Here is a 27,646-nt window from a genome sequence, read left to right as displayed (position 1 = left end):
AATAGATTTTGATTGAATAAAAGCATTGAAATGGGTGATTTTAAATGACATGTTAATACATACATATGTGTGTGTGTGTGTGTGTGTGTGTGTGTGTGTGTGTATGAGAAAACATGTAAAGTAGTAATGAGGAACTTTAAATGGTTCGAAAAGCATGATCATAGGGGTGGGAGTTCACCCACATAGAGAGGTGGCGATAAGACCATATGACATATTCTCCTTAGTTCTTGATGGGGTGCGATATTGGAGAAACCTCCTTAGTGCCTTATAAGGTACGGTGTTCAAGAAGATCTCCGTAGTGCCTATTAAGGTGTAGTGTTGGAGATTTCAGACACCTTAGTGTCTGTGTGATATGGTGTTAGAGTCAACGACACCCCATTGTATGTATTAGCGAAAACTATAGTCCGAAAGCGAGATAGAACACTTTTAGCCGGGTGATTCTACCATTAAAGGTGAGCTCAAGGCTAATGAGATAATACTTTGGTCTAAGGTGAGCCTATGGTTTCATGTCAGGGTGATTTGGAGGTTTGATCAGTAGTGATCATGCTATGGTATGTTATGTGAGAAAGTGGTGAAAAGTGGTTTATGGATACATGTGGTTGTAAATTAAGAATGGAATATGTGATATATATGCTATGTTAATGAGATTTAAATGGTATATTATGCCTTACTTTCATATTATTGCATGTGATAGTTAATAGAAGCAAGTTATTCTGTTACTGAGATTTTTACCTCACCCTCGTGGTTACATGTTTACAGGACCAGGCAATAATCAAGGCAAGGGAAGAGAGTCTAGACAGGCTTGAGTTGTTAAAGCCATGTATACTCTTAGTTTTTGTAATGAATTGAACCAACAATATGTGTATATGTGCGTAAATGAGTTGCTATAGGGTTGCATGCATGACTTGGGTAATGATTTTGTGGAACCTTAGCCCAATTGTATGTTTATGTGATGAAATTGTTGTGATGGTTGTTGAATCTTAACCCCAAGTGAGAAATTATGATGAAATGAGTAATTCTGGACTAAGATTGAGTAATACATGTATTATGAATGTGAATGTATGTGTTTGTCTTGAGAAAAAGGCCAAGTGAGCTAAGTTATGCCAAGAAATAGCAAATTATGCAAGGTTAGAAAATGTGGAAATTGGCCATTGAGGGGTCAGATTTCAATACATAGGTAAGATTGTGATATAAAGTGGTCAATCAGGTGTATTAGGTTTTTTTAGACTTGATTCAAGGCCTTGTGTGGTCTAATGAAAGGAAGGGATCGATTTGAGTGGTTAGGTGAGTGAAATTTTAAGAAAAAGTGACCTTTTTGCACCCAGGTGTTCAAATTTTGATTGGACCATTAGATCTTGTCCAAACCTATCTCATTAGCTAGCTTATGAGCTAAGCTTCATCTAGGTGCTTGAATCATTCCTATCGGATGTCGTATGTAAAAACGGCGCACACTAAAAGTTCATCATTTTTGCTGTCAAAATGACATCAAAAGATCAGACAAGTGTGCCGCGGCATATGGTATTACATGCCATGGCGTATGATACAAGAAGTTAGGCGTATGGCTTTATGCCATATCTCGCGGTGCACTTGTTGCACACCTCAATGCATGAACCAATTTCCAACCTAATTTTTATGAATTTAATGCATGCATTGGATGAGATGAATGTCTATGATTTATTTCCACTGCATATTCTCTGATATATTATGATTTTGATGATCTTGCAAAAGAAGTCTTTGGCCTAAGCTTTTTAAACAAAACATTTGATTACTGTGCTGATTTGTGGTAAAGGTGATTCTATTAATCATCTCCTATATTGAGTGAATATAGAAGGAGATTACAAAAAGCATGTAAACTCCCACGATTATAATGAGAAAACAAGAAATCAAGTATCAACCACTAAAGATTATGATGTAGAAAATGCAAGATGAGACATTAATGAAAATCTCAAGATTATGATAAAATCCATTAATGTAAGAAAGTACCAAATACAAAAACATAATTAGACCACCAAGTTCTCAACAATAAACACAATGAACCAAGATTATAGCTCAAATATATGATGAAATAATCTAAAATTATGGCCTTATAACATCAAGACATTGAAGAAAACTAGGGTAGACAATTAAAAACCAAAGAGATATTAAGTGTTTGCCTCATCTTCTTCCTCCTCCTCTAAGATCCACAAGCCCCTTAGCCTTCAAACTCCATGGAAGACCTCTTCTTCATGCCTTAGTCAAATTGAAGCTCACCTACCATTGGAGATGACAATCTTGGATAGATGAATAGATGGAGACTAGGGTTGTATATGTGTGTGGTTTTTGGTGTAATGTAGGTGATGGATGAAATTTATGAAGAAAGATGGAAGAGAAGAGATGAGAGAATGAGAGAAATGAGTAGATGAGTGAATGGATTTAGATCTAGATGAAATTGATCCACCCTTGAATTAATATGGATGCTTGTTTGAGTGTGTGTGAGTTGGTCAAAATTATGTGTATGGATTAAACCTAAAATAAACTTGGACATAAAGAGAGTTAGGTTCAGATTAGAAGGGAGGCATATGATCTAATTTCAAGGTGATTTTGTTGGCTACAAACTAGGAGTTTCCTAATCAGAAGATTTGAGTGATGTGGCGCCACATGCTTGTCATTTTAAATTTGAATTTAATTTTGAATTTTACAGCTCATATCCTCTTCTTGAAAGGCCTTACATGCCTAAATCAAGCCCAAAAGCCTTCGTTGCTTGCCTTTAGCCCAATTAAAACAAGTCCAAGTGCATTTATTCACCTAAGTCACAAAATAACATTTGATTTAGTCCAATAATATATGTGACAAAATAAATTATATTTTTACACAAGGACTTAATTATTTAAACGGGAGAATATTTATAAATGAAATTCCAGAGCAATGCCATGTGAGAAGTACAATATGAACACATGCACATGCAAAATCTAAACTAGGTTAACCAAATCAGCAACCCTAAAGTGTGACTTTTATGCAATATGTCCCAAACCGAAATGAATTTTTGAAAACCAATTGGACCATGATGAATCTAGGCAAAAATGACATTTAATCCAACAAAAACCCAATTTCCATAAAAAGTGCAAATTTGGACCAAAATATTCTTAATGCACAAATCACCTTTTAGGCAATTTTATCACTGTTAACACCAAGAATGCACCTAGTTAGGGAATATATCACAAAAAAATATGTCCTAATTGTATGGATAAAGCATGTAAATAATGTGTCTAATTAGTCACATTCACTCTTTAGGCTTTAATTGATCACTTCGACGGATGCTTACTTGCTCAGTTTGCTTTTGCTCATCATCATCACTATTCAAGATCCATATTCTTTAGGTTGCCTCATGACTGTGTCTAGGCCTTGCCAATACTACTGTGGCACTATCTTCATCTTCAGTTTGCCTCTTCACTTCGAGTCGAGGCTTAGCATGTGTGATTGTGTATGCCATCAATGTCGAGCCTTCTACTATTATCTTCTCCATCCACTTCGCTTAACACTATAGGAAACTCCTCTCTCCACCGTTGGCGTTGCTTCTTAATCTTAGGTACACATGAATTTGTGTCTTTCAATTATCCTCTTCCTTCTCTAATTTATCAATTGCATGTGATAGAGAGAGATCTGCCTCCACCATTAGCATTGCTTCTTAGTCTTAGGTATGCATGAATGATTATCTTCCAAGGTTTATAATTATATTGTGCCAAGTGGATTGTATAGTGGTTGTATGAGCATCTACTTTCTCTTGCATTATTTTCTTTACTTTTCTAGAGAGTCTAGACCATATAAACACACTTGATATTCTACAACATTATTGGATTAAATAATTTCCATAGTCAGAAGGTTGTTTCTTCTTTTCAATTTATTGATTTGATTCAAATTAGGCTTGTTTATATAATTGGCATTTGGCATCATGTCAAATAATTTTTTGTAGATTCATAAGTGAATTATGTTATTTTATTAAGTTAACTGAATTGCAAAGTTTGCTTTTTTTGCTTGGGAAGGAAAATGAGCAACACACAAATACCTATAGAAAATGTGTAAGTTGGGGAAGGGGACCATGAATCTAGACTTATTACCACCACTATCACAGCACCCATTGTCACTACTATCGAAGCTAAAAAAGTACCACTAACCAAAAGAAAAAAAGAGCTCAACATATGAAATGTGGAATCATTTTGAAAAAATTATAAATAAAGGATTTTGCTAGCCATCCTTCTAAATTTAACAAACACGAATGTGGATCAATTTTTTTTTTTCATTGTGTTTTCCCTCCATTATAACTCTAAACCATTCAAAATTAAATATGTATTTTCAAAAATTATTAAATCTAAACAATCAAATCCAATTTAACGGTTCAAATCTGTCGTATATCCTCAAAGAAAATGCAACTCTTCACAAATCTACAAACGACATAGACACACACAAGAAAAAGTTTTTTTTTTATTATTGCTAAGTTTATTTCTGTAGAAGTTGCATGCTACAATATGTGCAAGAAAATAGAATGCAAAAATATACCTTTGTCAATTTCAATGTCAACGCCTTAAATAGCAATGCTTGACCTTGTTTCTACCTCATGGTAACCCAATAACATGGATCCGGGTGTTTAGCACACTAGAACTTTTTTTGAGAGAGAAGAGAGGGAGAAGCAGATAGAACTCTCTTGCCCTCTATGTGAGTTACTTTGGGTGGGGTTGAACACACATACACGATGTAGCAAGTAGTGGGCAATTAAAAAAGTAAGGAAACTACACCTATATTTGCTCCCATAACCACCCATTCAATCACATAATTATTTTAATAAATAATTATTTAATTAGACATAAACAAATTTGGGCCTTAGCCCACTTAGATCCATTAAGGGTTCAAACCCTTAGCCCAACATCTCCTATTCACACTCCATAGATTCCATTTCATGTGCATGCTAGGTGCTCTATCTTGATCGCGCGGACACAATGTTTTTCTTTGCTCTTGTACAGAAATCCTTTATAGACTAATACAAAACAACTCTTTTGTTGATTTACTCATGTTAATAATGTGCATCATATGACCCATATTTACCTATATACATTTTTACCATGGCCAGCCAAATCCCTCTAAAGTCAGTATAAGACTCAAATAACCTTTGGTTTGAATCTCTCATTTTCAAAGACCCAATTTAATGCAAGTTATGTTCATTTTAGGCACATCATTCTCTCTCTTATTAATATTTTCAAGTATATTTTCTCTTCACAATAAATATTATATGCCTAAAAAAACAAAGAATAATACACAGCAATGTAGCATCAACACACATAGCAAAATTTTAAAAAAAAAATTTGATTTACATTATATATATAATCGAATCAAATTACAATAGCACCCATAAATAAGATTGTAGCATAAAAGGTAGACAGAAGCATATGAAAACATTTGCTTTGATGCTAATGTAAGAAAACGGAGTATAAAAATATAGCTTTGTTGATTTCAATGTCGGTACCTCAAATAACAATGATCGACCTTGTTTTTGTCTCACAGTAACTCGACCGCAATAAATTTAGGCGTTTGAAACACAACAAATGCATTGGATTTTTTTTTTTTTTTTTTTAGAGAGAAGAGAGGGAGAAGTTAATGGGAAAACTTTGTCTTCTATGTGAGTTACCTTTGGGTGGAGTTAAATACACCCATACAATGAGCCTAGTAGTGGGTAGTTACAAAAATAAGAAAATTGCACATATATTTGCCCGTATAATTAGCCACTCAACCACATAATTATTTTAATAAATAATCATTTTTTTGGTAGAAAATAAATAATCGTTTAATTGAACATAAATGGATTTGTCCTCCAGCCTCCTTGGATCCATCAATGGTTTAAACCCCCAGCCCAACAGTAGACAATTCAATACGAGGTCGTAACAGCAATAGTAGAATTAGATTAAGCTGCCTTAATTTGCTAAAACCGTATCCAACAAAAAGCAATTGTTGAAATTTATAGCAGATTCAGCCAGCGGTAACAGAATTAAACAAATCACATCGACTATTCAGCTATTGGAAATTTACTGATAATGTAACTCCAAATCAAACCATCTCCAAAGAATGAGTAATGATTCAATCAGGTCTGGCTCTGATCTTCTTCCTTCCACATCTCAAGCCAGTTCCTTTGTACCTCTTCCAGTCCAAGAAGAGACTCTTTTCTGCCTGCATCAAAACTGGTGGACAGGGAGCCATACGGTATTCCCAGAGCTGAAGCTCCAAATGTGAAGAGAGTTGTGGTGAATGGAAGCCATAGAGGCACATCCCAGAGTTGATTCTCCTTTAGAACACCAAATATATGAAGAAATGCCAAACCTAACCCCATTGGAAGCCCCACTGAAACTAAGATCCTCACTATCATTCTGTTGAACACTTCTTGAGGTATTTCGTCGTTTTCGTCGTTCTTCTTCTTGTTGTTGTCATCGTTAGCCTTCTTGCTTGTCGTTTCGATTGATCCATTCGAAACGGATGAAAAGCCTTTGGGATTTGCGTGTGGCTTGAATTCGTGCTTGATGGTAGTGATTGGGATGGTTTGAAAATATGCGATTTTGGGTTTTCTGGTGGGAAGTTCTGAGAGATGGAGAATTGGGTTTGATGCGAAAATTAGGGTTTTCATGGTTCTTTTGAAGGTGGAATTCAGGTTTTGAATTGAGTTGGGAGATTCTTAAGGTTCTGAATCTTATCCAGAAAGGCGGTCGTGGTTTTAATTTGATCACTTGAGAGATATTTTAGCAAACCATTCTTGTTTGGGTTTTTCCGAAGATATTTTATCAAAAACCATATGATTTTTCCGATTTCTTTTTTTTTTTTGTCGGCACTTGCCTCTTCTTGATTCACTGGAAATTTCAATATCATGCTTTGATCCAAACTTCGACGAAGATCCGACGAGTGAGAGAGAGTCTTGGCTTATTTTTTATCTTTCCTTTTTCTACTTGCAAAACTTAATCGCTTGATTTTCAATTATTCTTCTCTGATTGGGCAATATATAGACAAAATCTTGAAGAAGCATCAGTAGAGTTCAGACCCGCGTTATCATATCGAGTGTTTCGTACTTATCCTTTGGCAATAAACTCAATGCTGGCTACATTAACTGCAATGGTCCGTTGAAGCGCGCAAGCTGTTCGATGAATTTCCATAATTCTTTGGCCCAATCTCTAGTCTCCACTAGTGAAAGAGGTTATGTTGCGGTTTAGATTAAGTGTGTGTTTGAATTAAAAAATTTACAACTGAGGTTAGAATTTAACTTAAGTTAGCAAATTGAAGTTAGAGAAAAAGTCAGTTAATATAACGTGATTTATGTTTGGATACTTTTTTTTTTAAAGTCAGTTAGATAAATAAAAATTTGTTTGGATGATTTAATTCAAAAGCCAGTTGAGATTTTTAATAACAAAAATAAACATAAATTTTTGTATGTATTTTTTGATTAATTAATAAGTAAAAAATAACAAACTTAAAATTACAATTAATAAGTAAAAAACCTTAAATTTTTAACTATGAAAAGATAAAATAAATTCATAAATTATATTTAATAAGTAAAAAATATTAAATATTCAGCTGAGATTTAGTTTTATTTTGAATAATATTTATTTATTTAATAGTAAAAACTTAGGATCCTATTTAAAAAGAAGTTTAAGTATCAAAGAATTTTACAAACAATGGATGCAATAGCTGACGATTTTATCAATGAATTTTAAACCCAAATTAACTAATTAATTAAAATTCTTTAATATTTAAACTTATTTTAAATGAAATCTTAAGTTTTCACTATTAAATAAATAAATATTATTTGCTATGAATTTAGAAGTTTAAAGTATGTTTTACGCATCTTATAAGTTCAGGATCTAAAACGCTTTTTGTATAATGCCTCAAGGTTTAAAATGCTCATTAATTCATTTATAAATTATAAAATATTCAATTCTAAAAGATAAAATAAATTGACAAATTAAAAATCTTAAACTTTTAGAAGTTCGAATAAAATGATAATTTACAAAATATTAAATTAGACTATTAGTTTTCTTAATTCAAATTTATACATAAACTTTAAAAAAATTATAATATTGCCAATGAATTAATCTCATCTAATTTAATTGAAAAATGAATTATAATATTTTAATATAAAGCATAAAACTCACGTCTAGTTTCATATACTTATGAAAAGGAAAGAAAAAAAAGTACCCTTACGTTAAAAAATGAGGTTCCTGTATGACATTGTAAAAAAATTAGGTTAGTACAATTATGTAACTTAAAAAAAAAAACTCTAATTCTATATGTTGGAATCTGTATAATATTATTTATATGACTTTCTCTTTCTTCTCTCCTATTATAATCCCACCGCTACGTTCCAAAAGCCATCTTTTATAGCTTCACGTTAAACGAGCGTTTGCCTTTCAACGCTAGTTATAATTTTTTTTTTATTCAAACAATATTTATTGAGCTTTTAACATTCTAACTTAAGTTTGGACTACTCTAACCTAAGTTAGAAGGCTATCCAAACATACCCTATATATTAAATTGTGACCTGATTGAACTCATTTGTCTCATCCTTTCCAGATTTCTGGAGTTGTATATATTTGACTACTACTTGTTGTTAATGGAATTGCTTATTGTAAAACCTGTCACCAGTTGTTTGGTGTTCTTGATTAATATACTTTGAATTTATTGGAGGGGCCAGCGGAGGTTTGGAACAATGATAAACTCTTACTACAGAGGTGCGTGTGAAGTTCTTGGTATGCTGAAGATATTGTAAAACTGAATTTAGATGCTTTTTAGTACATATTTAATTAGTTTTATTTGCCATAGAAAGATGAATAGTTATGAGTACAATCTGTTACACGTGTTTGAATGAAAGATGATGGTGTGCATATTTTCAAGGGAAAATTATTGCTAAGGACGTGAAGAAAATAATATTTATTATAAATGATCATAAAAATTAAAATTAGACAAAAGCACCGAGATAAATGTAATTGATTGTTATAATTATAACTAGTAATTTGACCGTGCAATGCACGGGAATCATAGATGTGAGAGATTAGTGGTGATATATGATAAGATAATAAAAATAATATTTGTTAGTTAATATATCAATATTAAACTCAACATAAATTAATTTAATTTATTATTATTGATTATCATTATATGAATGACAAAAATAATTAATTGAACAATTGAATTTCACAAGAGGAATTACATCTTTCAATACTAATTTTATATTTATAAATTTATCACAAAGTTAATCAATTTGTTTCATCCAATACTTGAAACATCAATAAAATGAAAAACATTATGCTATGGCAAAATTTTGAGTAAAAATTAAAATTAAAATATTATTTTTTATATTCAATATGATTTACAGCAAAGAATTCAAAGAACAAACTTATGCAATTATCATTGAAAAATGTGCAAATAAATTGGATATATTGAGGACATGTATGTAATTATATATGACAATGCCTATGGCACATAGATTTAAAATATTTTCAACATTTTCAATCAATCAATCCTTGACACGAAAAAGGAAAGGCAAAGAGAAAGTCGAATGTTCATCAATTGTAGAAAAATGTCGGTTCATTATAGTCATAAGTATAATGTGTGCTTAAATGTAGAAATTAGCTTAATTTGCTATTAAAAAGACCCCCCAATTCCTCATTGTTAAGAAAAATATCATAAATATAAATTATATTCAGTATAAATCTTTTTAAAATCGGACAATATATTTTAAAGTAGTAAGAATTAGTACCCCTTATCCTCCACATTCACCTATATAAATTAAAGCGATACATTCTTACTAACCATAACATTTACAAAAATAAGTTGCCGCTGCCATTAGCCAGTCTCATTCATACAATTAGACTAGGTTTTGAAATTATTACATGAATATTGATAAAAAAAGCCATGACTATCTGCTAAATCATTAAAATATATTTTCACCATCTTGTAAATGGGAACATAAATTTCAGTGTACAATCCCCAATTTACAACATAAAATCACGAGTAAATATAACTTTTGGTCCCAGTACTTTACTCGCGTTTTGCTTTTAATCCCTATACTTTTTTTTTCAGTGTTTTAGATCCCTACACTTTTGTTTTTCATTATTTTGGGTCCTTCCAAAGTCCCTATACTTTGCTCACAGAAGGATCAAAAATAATGAAAAATAAAAATGTAGGGATCTAAAACACCGTAAAAAAATTATAGGGACCAAAAGCAAAATCCAAGTAAAGTGCAGGGATCAAAAGTTATGTTTATTTTAAAATCATATTTGCTTCAGGGATATAATTAACAATTATTGACATGCCCACTCAAAATTTCAACTATAATATATCCTTTTATATAAAAGAGAATCATTGAAGAGAATAATACAATAAGTCTGCTAACTTTGAACACAAATACCTTCTAAATCATAAAGGCTTAAACTCAATAAGTGCTGACAATAACAATATATTATACCATGCTAAAAGCCTCTTAATTTTTCAAAATATCTAAGAATTACCTACATGATGGGCATCAGAAGTTGTTGATTGAGAAGATATGCATGAGAATATTGGATTTCATGTTATTAGTAGGGAGTTGAAGGATGTAATCTCATCGAGTCCTAAAAGCATTTCAATATTCATTATTGAAATTCCATATTTCAAAAAAAATTGAGAGGGATGGATACTGGGAATGATGAATTTCATAAATGATAGACGAGGGGATTTCGAATAGTGATAGCATCATTAAGTTGTGACCGTACTTCTACTTATCCCTTCCCATTAGGATGGAAGGACAAAAAGAATAAATATTTATAAAATCGCTAAAGAGGAAGTGGAATCCATGGGCCAAGGACAATGTACCCTATAACTGCTAAACATTTTTTCATAATGCAGATCGTGGGTTCATGGGGAGGATGTGCTATATATAGTTCTCCTTGCCAGCGAATGCAACCCATGTTTGACAAAAATATTAAATTGCTGCTTATAAAAATAAGAATTAAAAAAAATTATAAAAATGAGTTAATTTAATTTAAATTCTAAATTATAAGAAATTTTAAAATTGGTAAAGGAAGTTATAATCCAACATCTAAAAAATCATGCATATTAAATTTTTATATATTAAAATCATATTCAAATCGTGGTTATTTCTTTTTTTATCTGAATTTTAATAAAAATAAAAATTTATAAAATTGAGTTGATATAATTTAAATTATAAATTACAAGACATTTTAAAATGAAATTCCTAAAAACAATTATGGTGCAAGATTTGAAAAATCATATATATTAAAATCATATTCAAATTATGAATAGTCTCTTTTTCCATATTTTAATAAGAATAAAGATGAGTTGACATCACATTTTTGAATTAGGAATTTAAAATTTTATAATGAGATAAAGTGATATGGAAGTTAAGATAACGAACATAATGTGGGAGAAAAGTTGATAGATAAATGATGAAATTTTTAAAGGAGTTAAAATAATGGAAGTTAATAGTGAAGATAATGGGAGTAGGAATTAAAAAATAAATGAGAAATGTAAATTAAAACTAATTTCTTAAATTGATCCCACATGGCTTCATGAAATAATAGTATTTGAGAGATAAATGATGAAATTAGTAAGGGAGTTAAGATAATGGAAGTTAATAGTGGAGATAATGTGAGTGAGAATTAAAAAAAATGAGAAATATAATAGAAATATAAATTAAAACTAATTTCTTTAACCGATCCTATGTGACTTCACGAAATAGCAGTATTTGAAAAATTAGGACACATGTCATCCATAGACATATGCTTGTTATTTGTAACGTCTTCAATTTCAATCTAAGAAAACTAGCTACTAATTAGGGATAAATTAATAATTAGTGAATTGATTATGGTTTAGAGGTTGAGTTGATATTTTGTATAGATTTGTTGTTATGTTAATAAGATTGAAGGGTTGAATGATAGTTCGAGGAGAAACGTGCAAGCATAAGTGAGATTAAACTCACTGTACCACGTGCTGCAGCGGGTGCTGCATGTGCCACGGCACATTGCACAAAATTTTACTTAAGAGCTGAGTCAAAACTTGTGAAAACAGAAGGAAGAAGTTGGGAAAACATATCTAAAGAGGAGAGAAGGCTTGGCTTTGCTAGGGCATTAATTTGCAGGAAATCGAGACTTTGTTTTAGCTAGTAACTTGTCAAGTAAGTATCATTCAGCCTTAGGCTTCATTTATACCCTATTTTCTTCAAATTTTATTGGTTGAAAAATCGAATAAGGAAGTCTTAATGTGTTAGAATCTAACAGAAATGTTTAAAAAGAGCTATCAAATATAAAACTAAGGTTTTGTGACTAGTCTGGAGTTAAATGGTTAAGCTTTAAGAGTTTCAGTTCAAAATACTCTAAATAATTAGGTTGAAATTGAGAAATTGGTTAGTAAAAGGAGTTAGGAGGGTGTTATGATTATTTAAATAGCCTACAAAGGTAGTGACCATAAATAATGGATTATATAAATTTGAAAGGTGTTAATTAAAATGTTTTGTTTGTTAAGGGATTCAATTTAGCCTAATCAATGCTTATGCTAAATGTTGGAAACTAATTAAGAAACATTGCATTATATAGATTGAGCATTTGTGACATTGCTCATAAGAATCTATGCTCTCAGGAATTCAATACAATTAGTAACCTTTAGTAGTAAGGGTAAAAGGTAATTGGAGTAATCCTTTTACTTGTTCATTTGTGAAATTATTTACACGTATTTTTATATAACTATATGCATTGTATTTATGAACTGAAAGAGTAGCAATATTGTGAAAGAAATATGTATGCAGGTGTGTGAGTAATGTATGAGATGAATTTGAAGAGACATATGCATAGACATGTGCATTGCATCCGCGAGTATACCCTAGACTAGAGTAGGAGGTCACGGCCCTACTCTGTGCAAGCTTAGAAAGTCCTGAAGGTATTGAGCGTAGAGCTTGACTCCGCTAGGAAGGACCTAGGAGATCTTGAAGGTCTCAAGTATAGAGCTTGACTCCGTCACAATAAACACAGGATCATGATCCATGAGTGTACCTTACTAGGGTAAGGGGTCATGGTCTTACTCTATGCAAGGGTAGGAAGTCCTGAAGGTCTTGAACATAGAGCTTGACTTTGCTAAGAAAGACCTAAGACCACCCAAATTCGAAGAGGATACTTAGTCTGAGACAATGGTATGGTGGGTCTTGTTTCGTGTAAGACTGAAAATCTTAGTTCAAGCATAGAGCTTGCTCTGCTAGGAAAAACCAAGAGTGTATGAACATGAGCATGATGGATGATAAGTATGAATTCTTGAATATGTGTATTATACTATTTTTATTGAGACATATGCTGCTTTATCTCTTATTTATGATTTTACTTACTAACCGGTATTTGAATTATATCTGAGTTACTAGGAAGTATGTCTCATTTTGTTACCTTTGTATATAGGTAAAGAGAGCACAAGAAGGCCGAGAAAGGAAGTGAGGAAAGAGTAGCTTCGATTGGTAGTGGTACGACTACCATTGTGTAAATGAATATATAATATATTGTTAAAGTTAAGTTGCCAACTAGGATGTATAAGTGTATGTGAAATGATTATGTGAATGTGTATATATATTTTATGGTTGAAAACTTGCTTGGATATGTGATACTACATCTTGCCGAGGGTACCACAGTAGTGGGATGTGGGTAAGCCTAAATGCCAATCAAGCAAGTATATGATATTATATAACTTGTTCTACTTGTTTTGAATGTAAATTGTTGTGGAAATTATGTGTATATGTGTAGAACTTAATCAAATGATAAGGCTTGGCCCTATTTGTATGAGTCGAGTACATTTGTAATTCCCAACCATATGATGAAGCGGAGCCCTATATGTGAGATTCGGATGATTGGAATGGAACAAGCATGTGTGTGTGTGTGTGTGTGTGTGTGTGTGTTTGTGTATGGAGTTATATGTGATTGTGTATTCCTCATATGAGCCCACAATTGTTTAATGTGGCATTGAGAGGTCAAAATAGGCAATTGATGTGATGTATGTGATTAGAAGTGTCAATCAAGTGTCTATGGTTTTTTTGGATTTGATTCAAGGCCTAAAATGATCTAATAGGACAAGGAATGAAAATTGAATACTTAAGGTGCTAGTTTTTGAAAGAAAAAGTAGTTTTGTGCACTGAGGTGTATAATTTTAGATCGGACTATTAGATCGTATCCAAAGTTATCTCATTAGATAGAATGTGTTGCAAGCTTTGTATGGGTACTTGAATCACATTAATCGTATGTTGGATGTGGAAATGGTGGGCGGTGAAAGTTCGCCTTGCGAACTGTCTTACGACAACAGAATTTGTTGTCATATGCGCCGCTGTGCATTGTGTGCCATGCCACAGCATATGGTGGCATAAACCCCGGCGCATGGCACATTTCCAAATAAATAATTGTGCCCTTTTGAGTCATAAAATTGTATTCACGCTTTCATTAGCCTCCTTATTTGAACATACTTTTGATGAAATAGAGATCTTACATTTTGAAAACAATTTGAGGACTATTACTATGATATTATGTAATTGTTATTTGATGATTGTGTACTTGAGAATGATAGAGTCCGGATTAAGTAAGGACTTTACATTATTCTTCTATTATATATATATATATATATAAAGATTATAACTTTAATATGAAACTTGTTAATAATACTTTAAAATTAATGGTACTGCATAAGTTATAAAAAATTCTTTTAAAAATAAAGTTGTGTCGATTCCAATTCCACATAAATAAAAAAAATAATAGTATTAAATTTAATTAAATCAATATATTTTAAAAGTACTTACTTTTTAAATAATTAATTGAATATAATTTTAAAATCATTACTTTTAAACAATTAAATCAATATAATTTAAAAAAATTATTACATTTTATTTTTCATTGGTTTGAAAAGATTTTTTAGTATCAACTTATCTTTATAGGACTTATTTAATATCACAATAAATTGATTCAGTGACTATGCGATGATGATATTTAACTCCTCTTGTATTCAAACTTGCTAATCTTCAAGCCATACAGAATTTTTCAGTTGCTTTAATTTCCAATATTATTTGTTTATTTTCTGTTGTCAGTAATGTAACTGTCAAATTCAATTTCAGATGTGGTTAGAGAAAATATAGGAGATTTGATTAGGGACAATTTTGTATTTTAAAATTTATATTTTGGTATTTGATCCTTCTCAATAATTACTATTTTTAATATCCTTTCTAATAAATATTATTCCCTCCGGGTCCTTGGCAATAATTTTCCCTATTTCCAACCAGATATTCCTTCTATTTAATTTATATATTAATATTATGACCTTTTATTATTTCCTCAATATAGTAAATACTACTCACCCCCTCCCCTCCCTGCACTGTACTTGTGATATTCCCACATGAAAGTTGGTTTTCAAGCCTCTTCTCTATTGCTTAATATCTAATTTACAAAGGGCACACTTGTGCTTGCTACTGCATGAGAGTTGAGACTTAGGACCAAAGTAACAAGACAAACATCCTGCTCAATTAGCTTTGTGTTTGGAAATTATAACAACTAACGAGGAATTTGAGCAGGGACAAAAAAAAAAACATTATTATATTTATATATGACTGGAAAAGAATCATCATGTTATATTTATTTGTCTTTAAATGACACAAAGTGAGAGATAGTTTATTTTTCTCCGAGTTTTGTGTTCAAACTTGGGGCATGCTATGTCTTTTTAATATTGAAGCAAGCAGAGCACTCCTTAAAATTTCAAGGCAAACATTTGTGGCTCAGCTTTGTTTCCTTGATGGTTGTGTATCATTCAATAATGTCTTTTTTTTTTTGTTCATATTTTTTTATCAATTTATTGCAGGCTCCCAAGATTCCTTACCCTTCCATGGCAATCTATTTTGGTGATTTATGTAATAAATTAAATTAGTATAATTTGAATGTCAGTAGAAATTTGTGTGAACTGCTGCGTGTAAGTAATTCTGATTAATTATTTAATATTAATAATAACTATTACTACTCAGTGAGGTTCAAACCTATTTTTCTATCACAGTTGCATAGTTGGTTACTAATCTATCAAATAGATTCTGCAAATTAAATAGTTGTGCTGATCCACGACAAGTATGGATCAGTAATATTGTTCCATTACTAGGCTGTTGAGCCATGTCTTATCCTGGACATGGATGAGGATTGTAATATTTCAAATCTCCTCAAGCTACCAAAAAGTCCTCTACATGTTTATATTATGGAAATTATGAGACTGGTGTGGAGGTAGACGTGGTGGCCATGGTCAACGAAGCCGTGGCAGAACTAGTGGTGGTCGTGGTGGGAAAAAACCATGTCAGCTGTGTGATAAACCTGGACATGCAGTTAACGACTACTAGTTTCGGTTTGACAAAACTTTTGATCCTCTAACAGGAACCAGGAAGAATGCAGAAGCCAATGAGACCTTTTATGCAAGTCTAGAAATTGTTGGTGAAGATTCTTGGTACCTGGATAGTGGTGCAACTACTCACATCACTAATGATGCAAATCAACTTGATGATCCTATGAAAAATGATGGTAAGGTCACATTACATGTTGCTAATGGACAGAACCTTGCTGTAGAAAAAATAGGGTCATCTGTTATTCAAAATATGGCTAATCAATCTGTTACTCTCAGTAATATTCTCTATGCTCCTGAGGCAAAGAAAAATTTACTCAATATTACTAAGCTATCTAATGATAATGATGCACTTATCTTGATGAATTCTCATGATGCTGTTGTGAAGAATCAGGGAACAAGAAGGACACTACTCCACAAGGTGAGAAGCAATGGTGGTTTATACAAAGTCAATGATAAGAAAGTGAGCAAAGGGAAAAAGGAGCAGGACTCGGAGTTTGTTTTTGCAGTAAGAAAAGAAGTCAAGTTTGACACGGCTAATAAGACCCATAGTGCAAATAGTACTAGTGGAAAACTATGCATTGTACACTTGGTCACCCAAGTCACAGTTTTGAGTAAAATTATTAGTGATTGTAATTTTCCTATCAATGGAAAAGATGAATTTTCTTTCTGTGAATCTTGCAAGTATGGAAAATTGCATTCACTTCCTTTTAAGTCTTCTAAATCACATGCCTCTCACCCTCTAGAAATCATCCATACAAATTTATGGGAACCTGCCCCCTTTAACTTCTTTTAATGGCTTCAAGTACTACATACCATTTCTTGATGATTTTAGTAGATTTTATTGGATTTATCCTTTAAAATCAAAAGGTGAAGCATTACAGATGTTCATTTAGTTTAAAAAACATGTTGAAAAACAATTTGATAGGGAAATAAAAGTGATTCAAAGTGACTGGGGAGGAGAATATAGGAGTTTTTCACAAACTCTTCAAAATGAGGGTATTCATTTTCATCACTCTTGTCCACACACATCTGAACAGAATGGTAGAGTTGAAAGGAAGCATAGACATGTTGTCAAGACTGGACTTACTCTACTAGCTCAAGCTCATATGTCTCTCTACTATTGCTGGGAAGCTTTTCATACAGCCACAGAGCTGATAAATGTGATGCCTAGCAGTGTTCTAAATGGTGATTCAACTTACTTTAAATTATTTTAGAAAATGCCTGATTATAGTAAGTACAAAGTGTTTGGCACAACTTGCTATCCCTGTTTGAGGGCCTACAATCAGCATAAGTTACAATTTCGAACTACAAAGTGTATGTTTCTTGGGTTTAGCAACTCTCACAAACGTTACAAGTGTCTAAGCTCTACTGGCAGGATCTATTTATCTCGACATGTTGAGTTCAATGAGAGTGAATTTCTGTTCTCATCTAATTTCATTAACAGGAGAAAAGAACTTGTTTCTAAGATTCATTCCTCTATTTTCTTGGAGCCATTTTCTTCAGTTTTGCCACAGGTTCAATCTTCATTAACAGCAACTCGAGAGGATGATTTTGAAAATCATACGGACCCATGTTTATCTCCAAATATGTCTAATGGGAATTCTTCTAGCTGCAGAATAGAAGAAATACAGGATGAGCATCAAAATCCATCAGTAGAATTAGATGAACAAGAGCACAATGCTAGTCAAACAATTTAGCACACCAGATCGAGTAACTCTTCAACAGCACAATCGCCAACTCATAGTAGCACCTCTCAACCTAATGCTCATCCTATGGTCACTAGGAGTAAAGCAGGTATATTCAAGCCCAAAGTACCTTTTGTTGGTTTGACTAATGCTTTCTCAAATGAAATTATTATACCTCAAGTGGAAAAATTTAAATATTTGGGAGCCATTATTCAAAATGATGGCGAAATCAGTGGAGATATTTCACATAGGATTCAAGCTGGGTGGTTTAATTGGAGAAAAGCTAAAGGAGTTATTTGCGACTGTAAGGTGCCTAATAAACTTAAGGGAAAGTTTTATCGCACTGCTATCAGACCGGCAATGTTATATAGTAGTGAATGCTGGGCTCTAATGGGACAATAAGAGTATAAAGTTGAAGTAGCAAAGATGAGAATGTTACGATGAATGTGCGGACATACACATAAAGATAAAATTCGAAATGAGCACATACGTAAAAAAGTGAGGTTAGCACTTATTGAGGAAAAAATGGTAGAAAATCGGTTGAGATGGTTTGGGCATGTACAAAGAAGACCAAGGGAGGCACCAGTGAGAAGAGTGGAACATATAACTTTGAGTCCGATTAAGAGGGGTAGAGAAAGGCCTAAGAGAACACTTTTAGAAGTTGTTGAACGCGATCTCTTAATTCATAATATTTCTAAAAACTTGATAAATGATAGAGTACAATGACATCTTATAATCCATGTAGCCGACCCCACCTAGTGGGATAAAGGCTGTTGTTTTTGTTGTTGTTGTTATTGTTGAACCTCAAAGTGCTCAACTAGCCTTACAGTCAAAATTGTGGAGAAAAGAGTTTAATTCTTTAATTAACAATCATACATGGGTGCTAGTTCCTTGCACTGGTAGGGAAACATTAGTTGTCATAAGTGGATTTTTAAGTCTAAGTACAATGCTGATGGGTCATTTCTGAAACCCAAATCTAGATTAGTAGCAAAAGGATTTCAACAAAGTCCTGGAGTTGATTATGATGACACATTTAGCCCAGTTCAGTGTTGTTAAAGGTGCTCGCCTCAGTGCCTAAGGCGCAAAAGCGAGGCGCTAAACAGGGTCATCGCCTCTCATGTGAAGAGAGGCAATGGGGTTAGTTAGGCGCATGCCTGAGAGCGCCTTGTGCGCCTTGCACGAGCAAAAAGCGCTCGCCTGAGGGTGCCTAATTGAAGTAGGTTGAAGAATAGGGGAACAAAAGAAGAGCAGATGATGATCAACCACTGGGCATTGAAGAAGAGACGAAGGCGACCGACTGGGACTAGGTATTGAAGAAGTGAAGAAGACGACTAACTGGGTTTGGTTATTGAAGAGAAGATAACGACCAATTGGAATTGATGAGGACGATGCTGATAGCGTACGGAAGAAGAGAAGAGAAGATAAGGACAGCACCGACGGCTTCACTTGACTTCTATGGAGTAACATATTGTAGAAGACAATGGGTTTGCTCATATTTTAATACATAACCCATTAAAATATGATATAAAATATGAAAAGTTAAATGATATAAAAACAAATATGAAATATTTAATTTCAAAATAAGAGAAGACAATTACATAATAGAAAAGATTTAAACTTATTGCAAGAAATACTTTTTGATTGAAATTTTAAACATGATAGTGAAATTATTATGAGCCTTGGAAAATTTTCAAGAAAATTTAATCCCAACTTATACTGATTAGGTTATAAAAGAGAACCTATTATAATCCATTAGACGTTTAGAATAGAGCAGCAAAACCTAGAGGCTATAACACATGGTAGCGCCTCGCTTCATTCAAGCGCACGCCTTTCCAGCGTTATGCGCCTAAGGCGTTTTACAGGCTCTGCTCCTTAAGTGCGCCTTTCGCCTTTAACAACCTTGGACCAGTTCTAAAGTCTTCCACTCTAAGATTTATTCTAAATCTTTCAGTATGCTTTGGGTGGCAGATTAGACAATTTGATATTAATAATGCCTTCTTAAATAGCTTTCTACAAGAGAGAGTATATATTAAGCAGCCTGAAGGGTTTGTGGACAAAAGGTACCCTAATCACATTTGTCTTCTTCATTAAGCTATCTATGGCTTGAAACAAGCTCCTCGAGCATGGTTTGAAAGGTTAAAAAATACATTACTTCACTGGAACTTCAAACACTCAAAATGTGACAATTCCTTGTTCTTTTACAAAATGAAGACAAAGGTCATGTTTGTTCTAGAGTATGTGGATGACAATTATTACAGGGAACAACCCACACATGCTGTCAATGTTCATTAAACAGCTCGATGTCCTATTTCCATTGAAAGATTTAGGATATTTACATCATTTTCTAGGGATAGAAGCCTATAGAGATTCAACTAGTCTTTACCTCAAACAAGAGAAATATATTGCTGATTTACTAAGGAGGTTTAGGATGGTTCAGTGTACCCCTGTTCCTACACCAATGGTTATCAACAAAGTGTTCTCTATAAATGATGACACCCCACTTGCTGATCCTACAATCTACAGAAAAGTGATAGGAGCACTTCAGTATTTAATCAACACGAGACTAGATATTCTTTTTGCAGTAAATCAATCAATCAATTTTTACAATCCCTTACAGGTCAACATTGGTAAGCAGCAAAGAGAATTCTAAGGTATCTACAAGGAACAGCAGATTTATCTCTACACATAAAACCTAGCAATCATCTTACCTTGCAAGGTTTTTCGGATGCTGATTAGGCAATGTGTGTAGATGATCGTATGTCGATTGGAGGTTATTGTGTTTTTCTCGATCAATCTCTAGTTGCTTGGTCTGGAGAGAAGCAAAGAGTAGTTTCACGATCAAGCACCGAATCAGAATATAGGTTATTGGCTGATCTTGCAGTAGAAATTACTTGGATTCAATCCTTGATGTCTGAAATAGGTCTGAAATTACCTCAGATTCCCATTTCCTGGTGTGACAACCTCAGTGCATCTGCCTTAGCTTCGAATCCAATCTACCATGCAAGAACTAAGCACATTGAATTGGATGTTCACTTTGTTAGAGATCAAGTCTTTTCCCAAAAATTGGCTGTTCATTATGTGCTTTCATCGGAGCAAATTGCTGATCTATTCACCGAGGCTCTCTCTCACACAAAGTTTCTGGGCTCAAGGAACAAATATGGACTCGTCAAAAATCCCGTCTCTCATTTGAAGGGAGCTGTAAAGAAAATAACTATGCCCAGTAGACTCAGACCCAAACAGTGATTGTATAGCACATTTATTTATTCAGAATATTATTTATTCCTTAGTCTTATCTATTCTGTATAGCTGTTACCCTTTTTAGGGTTTTGTATACCTATTATATATTGAATGAATGACATAGGGCACTGTGCACCTCTTAATACAATTTCCTTTTCTATACAAATATTGTCTGAAAGAGAGTTGACTTGGCAGATTCTTGGGATTTTGTAGTTCTAATTGGGAAATACCCAAATAGAGGATTTCGGTCTCATCCCAATATTTGATTTTTATTGTAGTTTGTTTTAGAAATATCTGGCTAAACTAAATAGTCGAGTCCTCGTGATAGTGAGCTCGGGAGCTATGGCACTCCATTTGATCAGAACCCATCTTTCAGCAATACCCAGTTTTAGAAAATTAATTAGAATGCAGAAGCTGATTAAAAAAAATAACAACTGGAAAACATATTGATAGTGGGAAGAATGACAGAGAACAAGTTTGTTGGTTTCAAAGTGTGATTTATTCAGGTCAAAAGAAAAAAAAAAAAGTGATTCATTAACTAAAGCTAATTAAGTCTAACAATGAGTTTACCTCAACTGAATGGACCCTTTGACTTAAGTTTGAACTCGCTTTTAGAAATCTGATTGATAGAACCTGTTGTTTTCATAATTGGTCTGTCTGTCAACTGATTACTTGCTCTTTTAAATTGCATTATTCTTTAACTTATATATCTGAGAAAATTACATGCATTGGCTCAAAATATTTAGCCACCCTAAAGAGGTGTGGAGGGATCAAAAACATTAGACAAACCTAATACCGTGTTCAACTGGCAGAATTTGGCTATATACATTGCCTTGTGTTACCATTTATAAATTTGGATATTCTCTTATTTGTGGGTTCTGGTTTTTATGACTTTATTCTTGCTTGAGTGTGCAGATTGAGAAATTTAAAGTTTCCATTTGCTCCATATATACGTTTTATTAAATTATTTTATATACATGCAAACCTTCCTAAGTGTGCAAGCTGTAAACAAGTTAGTTCCATTCTTGCTTTGTTTTTGGCGATAAAATCTGTAGGTTTCATGTATTACAAAATCCAGTTGCTGCAGGTTATCCGATGTAAAACAGTGAAGGAGAGCGGGAGGGAGAGGATAAAAAGATAAATATTATGCTTATTTAAATTCAAAATAAATTAAATCCTTAAGATAATTGCTAGGCTTAAAATTACCAAAACATAAAACAAATTCTAACTAGGCTTCCCATCATTATGTTAGCTATTTGGTGAATTTTAGGGGGATTTATGTTTAATCTTTGCATCTTGCACCTGTTCCTTATCTGTCTGCACAGATACACTTTGTTGCTGTTACTCGATCAAAAAGTGGTTTCTTTAATGTAAACATGTACACTCTCTTAAGTTCCCTTTGTGCTCTGTCTTTACTACTGTGTCTAGGAGTTTCGTTACTTTCAGACTATTCTTTATTTGTGATGTGAAGTCTTAATCGATGAAGAGCAAAGAGACAAATCAAGTTTGACTTCACTTTTTGGTGTATGTGAAGGATGCCAGATAGCTACTCCATATGACCATTTTCTCCTGGTATGTGTTTCACTGGATATCTTCCTCTGCATCCATCTTCAACTCATTAATTTCTTTGTTTCTTTATGTGTATGTGTGTGCATGTGTCATGTGCGCAGCGTGCGGGCTCATATATAATTTTAACTGTTTTGTCTATATTGGCGATACTATGCCATATGTCCATATCATTTTCCTCATCTGAATAAAGGAAATCATGTCTAAGTAGTTAATGCTGCATTTAATTATTCTTAAACTTCTAAATGAGATAATGTATGCTTAATCATTTCAAGTCCTGGTCATTGTATGATATTGAATGGCTTCCTCCATTTTAAGAAACATAAACGATGGTAAGCTTGTGGATGCCTATGGAAATGTCAGACATGAATGATTTGCTCCTTTATCTCAAAAAGATTTCTGAATCTCTCTCTCTAATTAAAGTTAAATAACCACTTCCTACCTTTATCTAGGCATTGTTGGTTAACCATTTTATTTTCTTATCTATTCTTTTTCCCCCTCTAATCCCTAGCCTTCCACCAATGGTGCTGATCAGATATTGTGTGATATGAAGTTATGAATGATTCATTTGTCTTGTCTTTGTTTTTTCTCTCCATGGTGTTCACTGATCTTGTGAATTTTTGAGTTGGCTTTCCCTCCTCCTGCCAATCATATTGATATTTTCCCCTTATAAATCATATATTGATTTTATCCCTTATAAATCATATGGATTTTTTATTTGGATTTCAAAGGTCTGTGAATTTTTCTCTTCGAATAAGGATGAATTTGCTGACATTTGCAATGATAGAGAGGATGATATTATGGAGATGCTTTAAGATTGTCGGTCATCAACTTAGCTTAAAATGTTTATTTTAGTATCTTTATTACTCTTGCCGTTAGCTTAAAACGTTTATTTTAGCATCTTTATTACTCTTGCAGCTATCAATGTTATTTCTATTTTCATCTTCCAACTACACAGGAGATGTTGGTTATATGTACTATGTTCCATGTGTACTTGGAATCATACATCTCCTTTCAACTTCCTCATGTAAATTCAATGCATCACTGAATGAAGGAGTAAATGTTGTTAAGGGGTCATGGCTTTGGTGGGTCAATGAGAAATTTATATCTAAAGTTAGTTTGAATGGTGAAATTGAAGGAACATAAAGATGATGATAACCATGTAATCCAGAGTAAAAAAGAGAAGAAAGAAAGAAAGAAAGAAAAACGAATGATGACCAATTTTTTTGGTACTATTCAAGTGAATGTGTCCTTTCCCAACAGAATATTTATGCTGTTCAACATATCCTAAGGTACTGAAATTCCTTTTCTATATTATTGTTATTATTATTCACTTCATTTCAGATTCAGGTGTCCCAAGTCACTTCAACAGTGATGATCTACAGCTGAACATCTTATAAGTTCTGTTTTATTAAGACCTAATTTAGGGCTTCTCCTTTTCGTTGAGACTTGCTCTGCTGTGGCTTTGCCCCTCCCTCATCTTGGAGGGTGAAGTTTCTATTTTTAAGAGCTATGCCATCAGCAGCATCCCCTTTCCAGCCCAGGTTGGATGTGAGTGAGAAGTTGCTTTGGATGTTTCTGTTAGTGGGTGTGCGAGTGGGTAGTTTAAGGAATCTTCATAAGTGATTTGGAGACTTTAAATATCTGTGGAATGGGGGAGCTTAACTTTTGCCGAAATCATGATGGATTGGCAGCGACGTTTAGGCTTCAATTGAAGAACGAGCATTTCGCTTGCATCTTTGGATTGGAGGATCTTTGATGGGTGCCTCCTGATTTGACGATATTGACGAATTGTTTGGTTTGGGATGTCTGAGATCGAAGGATGTCTTAATTGAATGGAATCTTGGCTACTCGATGATGGTGTCAAGTTTGAATGTTCCAGTGCTTATGAGGAAGAAGCCGAGACACGGGAATTCAGAGTTGATGAGGTTGGCAAATACTCTGAGAGGTTTGTGGTTCATTTTTGCATGAGTTATAAATCCTATAGTTGGTATGACTCCTCTGTAAATCCTATAGTCTATAAATCCCAGCTCTTGTGAATATGATTGGGGATGCTTTTATAGAATTTGATGTTTGGTTGCTGGAATGGTTTACACTTGAGGTTGTTGAAAAAGTATCTAAAGCTTTGATTATGTCTTTTATGGAAACTTGAAAATGCTAAATGTATTTTTCTGTCTGGAACAAAATTTATCGAACTTGTGGATTTTACTCAGTTCACTAGACTTCATCTGAATAGTGACTGGAAAGCAAAAAATTTGTATAGTCCAAGAGGCACTGAATGTAGCAAGGACAATAGACATTTGGAAGCTGCAAATGCGTTGCCTGCTGATTGTTTTGGTGCTCTTATCTTTGTTGAGACTATTTAGAGGTAGTTTTGGGATTATAACGAGGACTATGAATAGTTCTTGTTCACATATTGCAGGAGATGAAGTCATGCTTTGGAAAGGAGAATGTGCTCTTATTTTTTGGGGGAAAAAATGTATGAACCTATTTCCATTATCCATTTTACTTTGACTTAATGGGTCTTTTTGATGGAGACAAATGTGTTTAGGAGTGCCGACCTTAATACTAAAGCTACTGGCGCAAGAACTACAAATGTTAATAATGTTGAACCAAGGGGAATGAGGGTAATTAGAATTAATGTAGCTAATTTAATGACCTGACATACAGTTCCTCATTTCTTGATCATCTGCACCAGCAAGTAATCCAATCTCTGTCTTGCTGATAACCGAGCATACTCTGTTCCAGATGCAATCTTCTATTTATTCACATATTAATTTGAATTTGAATTCTTTATGATTATCTATTCTTTATATAAAAACATACTGTATTAGAATATTATTAATTAAATGAATTAAATCTATGTTAACGATGAAATTAATGCCAATTATTAATACCTAGACTCTATAGAGAGCTAATAGCTAGTTCTTTAAATACACAAGGCAAAAGAAAAGAAAGAAATTCGATTTTCTGAATAAATAATCTATAAATGATATATGTACATATATATATATATATATATATATCTTAATTTAATTAAGCATAAGTACTTTAACTATATAAGTTTCCCAAATTTATGTGTTAGAATGCTATTATTTTGAGAAACTTTATTATAATAAATTGTTAAAAATTTATATACTTAGTCTTGTATACTTGAAGTACTTATTTTTAATTAAATCAATTCATATAAATCTTTTATAGATTATTTATTTTATAACAAATTCTTGTTATTAATGTTATTAACATATTAAAATATAGTTGGTTTGATTTAATTGAATAAAATCATATTAAGTAAATAAGATTAAGTACATAAGTTTTGTCCTTTTTTATCTTAATTTGAATTTCAATTCTTTATGATTATCTATTCTTTAAATAAAAACATAATGATTATCTATTCTTTAAATAAAAACATACTATATTAGAATATTATTAATTAAATAAATTAAATCTATGTTAACGATGAAATTAATGCCAATTATTAATACCTAGACTCTACAGAAAACTAATAGCTAGTTCTTCAAATACATATAAATACACAAGGCAAAAGAAAAGAAAGAAATTCGATTTTATGAATAATGTAAAAGATATTTTAATATCTACATATATCCAAAAGGGGGAAAAAAACAGAACACAAGAAATTATTAAAAAATAATTAATAAAACAAATAGTTATTTTCTCATCTTTTAGGTGCGACAGCAAGCACTTTTAGAAGAGGAACTAATGCTCCTTTGTCCATATTGTAGATTAATATTCCCACAATTTGCTTCTGTTAGTCCACAACTCTGATCTGATAAATCAAAATCTCCCCTTTCCAATCTTCTTGTACACAACCTTAGCTGCTCCTTCAAATGCCTCATAAACATTCTGACCCATTTTGGCCGAAGCCTCCAAGAAAATCAAATCATTCTCTTTAGCAAAATGTTCACCTTCCTCGATACTCACTTGCCTTCTCAGAGAAAGATCAGACTTGTTCCCAACCAACACAATAGTCACGTTCACATCAGCATGTTCCTTAATGTCTTCCAACCATGAATCCAAGTGATTAAAAGTCTCCCTCCTTGTTATATCATACAAAAGCAATGCAACTATGGCTCGTTTCAAGTAAGACCTAGTACGACTTGAATTGTTCTTGACCAGCTGTGTCCCAAATTTGCAACTTCATCAGTTTCTTATCGATCTGAATCATCTGAGCTCCGTATCCAGCACCAAGGGTTATGTTGTGGGTGGACTGAAACCGCCTGTCAATGAATTGATAAAGAAGACATGACTTTCCCACACCAGTGTCACCAACAATGATGCATTTGAAACGGTAGCCGTATGACATTTTTTCCCCCTTGATATGAGCGATATATATTTACTGAATGATAGATTGGAGGATGAGATATAAAGCAATTAAGTGGAGAGGAATTTATAGCAATTTCAAGAATTCGGAGTCAAGTGGGAAAATCTTGACTAGGTTGGACTTCACAAAGAGTGGGGATATTAAGATTATATATTGGGTAACGATAAAAAGTTTAAAATGAGATTGAAATTTGAATGATAAGATAATGATAAATTAGTTAATTAATAACTAATAAAAAATACAATTGTCACCGACTATTAAAATAAAGTATTTTGAAGTAACGATAAGCTTTATTTTAAATTACATTTTTATATTTATTTGTATGTTAGTTTTCAGATGATTGTTGTAAAACTTATATTTATAGTGTAATTTTTTTTTTAAGAAAAGATACGTTTAAAAGATCTTTTTAGTAATTGTTTTATAT

The 27,646-nt window shown here is 32.8% G+C and overlaps 1 protein-coding gene, 1 long non-coding RNA gene and 1 pseudogene across 2 annotated transcripts; 1 reads left to right on the top strand and 2 right to left on the bottom strand.

Moving 5' to 3' along the window:
• Positions 1–5,907: 5,907 nt before the first annotated feature.
• LOC129291536 (uncharacterized protein PAM68-like) lies at positions 5,908–6,739 on the bottom strand. Its single transcript, XM_054928947.1, has one exon. The coding sequence runs from the start codon at positions 6,641–6,643 to the stop codon at positions 6,107–6,109; it is 537 nt and encodes a 178-aa protein (XP_054784922.1). The 5' UTR covers positions 6,644–6,739; the 3' UTR covers positions 5,908–6,106.
• A 17,448-nt stretch (positions 6,740–24,187) lies between these two features.
• On the top strand, positions 24,188–25,422 carry LOC129292367 (uncharacterized). Its single transcript, XR_008588931.1, has 2 exons — positions 24,188–24,828; positions 25,303–25,422. It is a non-coding gene; the product is annotated as an uncharacterized LOC129292367 (long non-coding RNA).
• Positions 25,423–26,563: 1,141 nt separating this feature from the next.
• LOC129321386 (ras-related protein RABB1c-like) lies at positions 26,564–27,204 on the bottom strand (annotated as a pseudogene).
• Positions 27,205–27,646: the final 442 nt, after the last annotated feature.

The sequence above is a fragment of the Prosopis cineraria genome, unplaced genomic scaffold (assembly GCF_029017545.1).
Source record: "Prosopis cineraria cultivar Desert tree isolate PC_DT_omini unplaced genomic scaffold, ASM2901754v1 PC1, whole genome shotgun sequence".
NCBI classification, from domain to species: Eukaryota; Viridiplantae; Streptophyta; class Magnoliopsida; order Fabales; family Fabaceae; genus Prosopis; species Prosopis cineraria.
This window is presented reverse-complemented; position numbering and strand designations above follow the sequence as displayed.

Bases quoted from the DNA above. Each gene is read 5' to 3' on its own strand.
- LOC129291536 (XM_054928947.1), bottom strand. From the start codon at position 6,643: ATGAAAACCCTAATTTTCGCATCAAACCCAATTCTCCATCTCTCAGAA.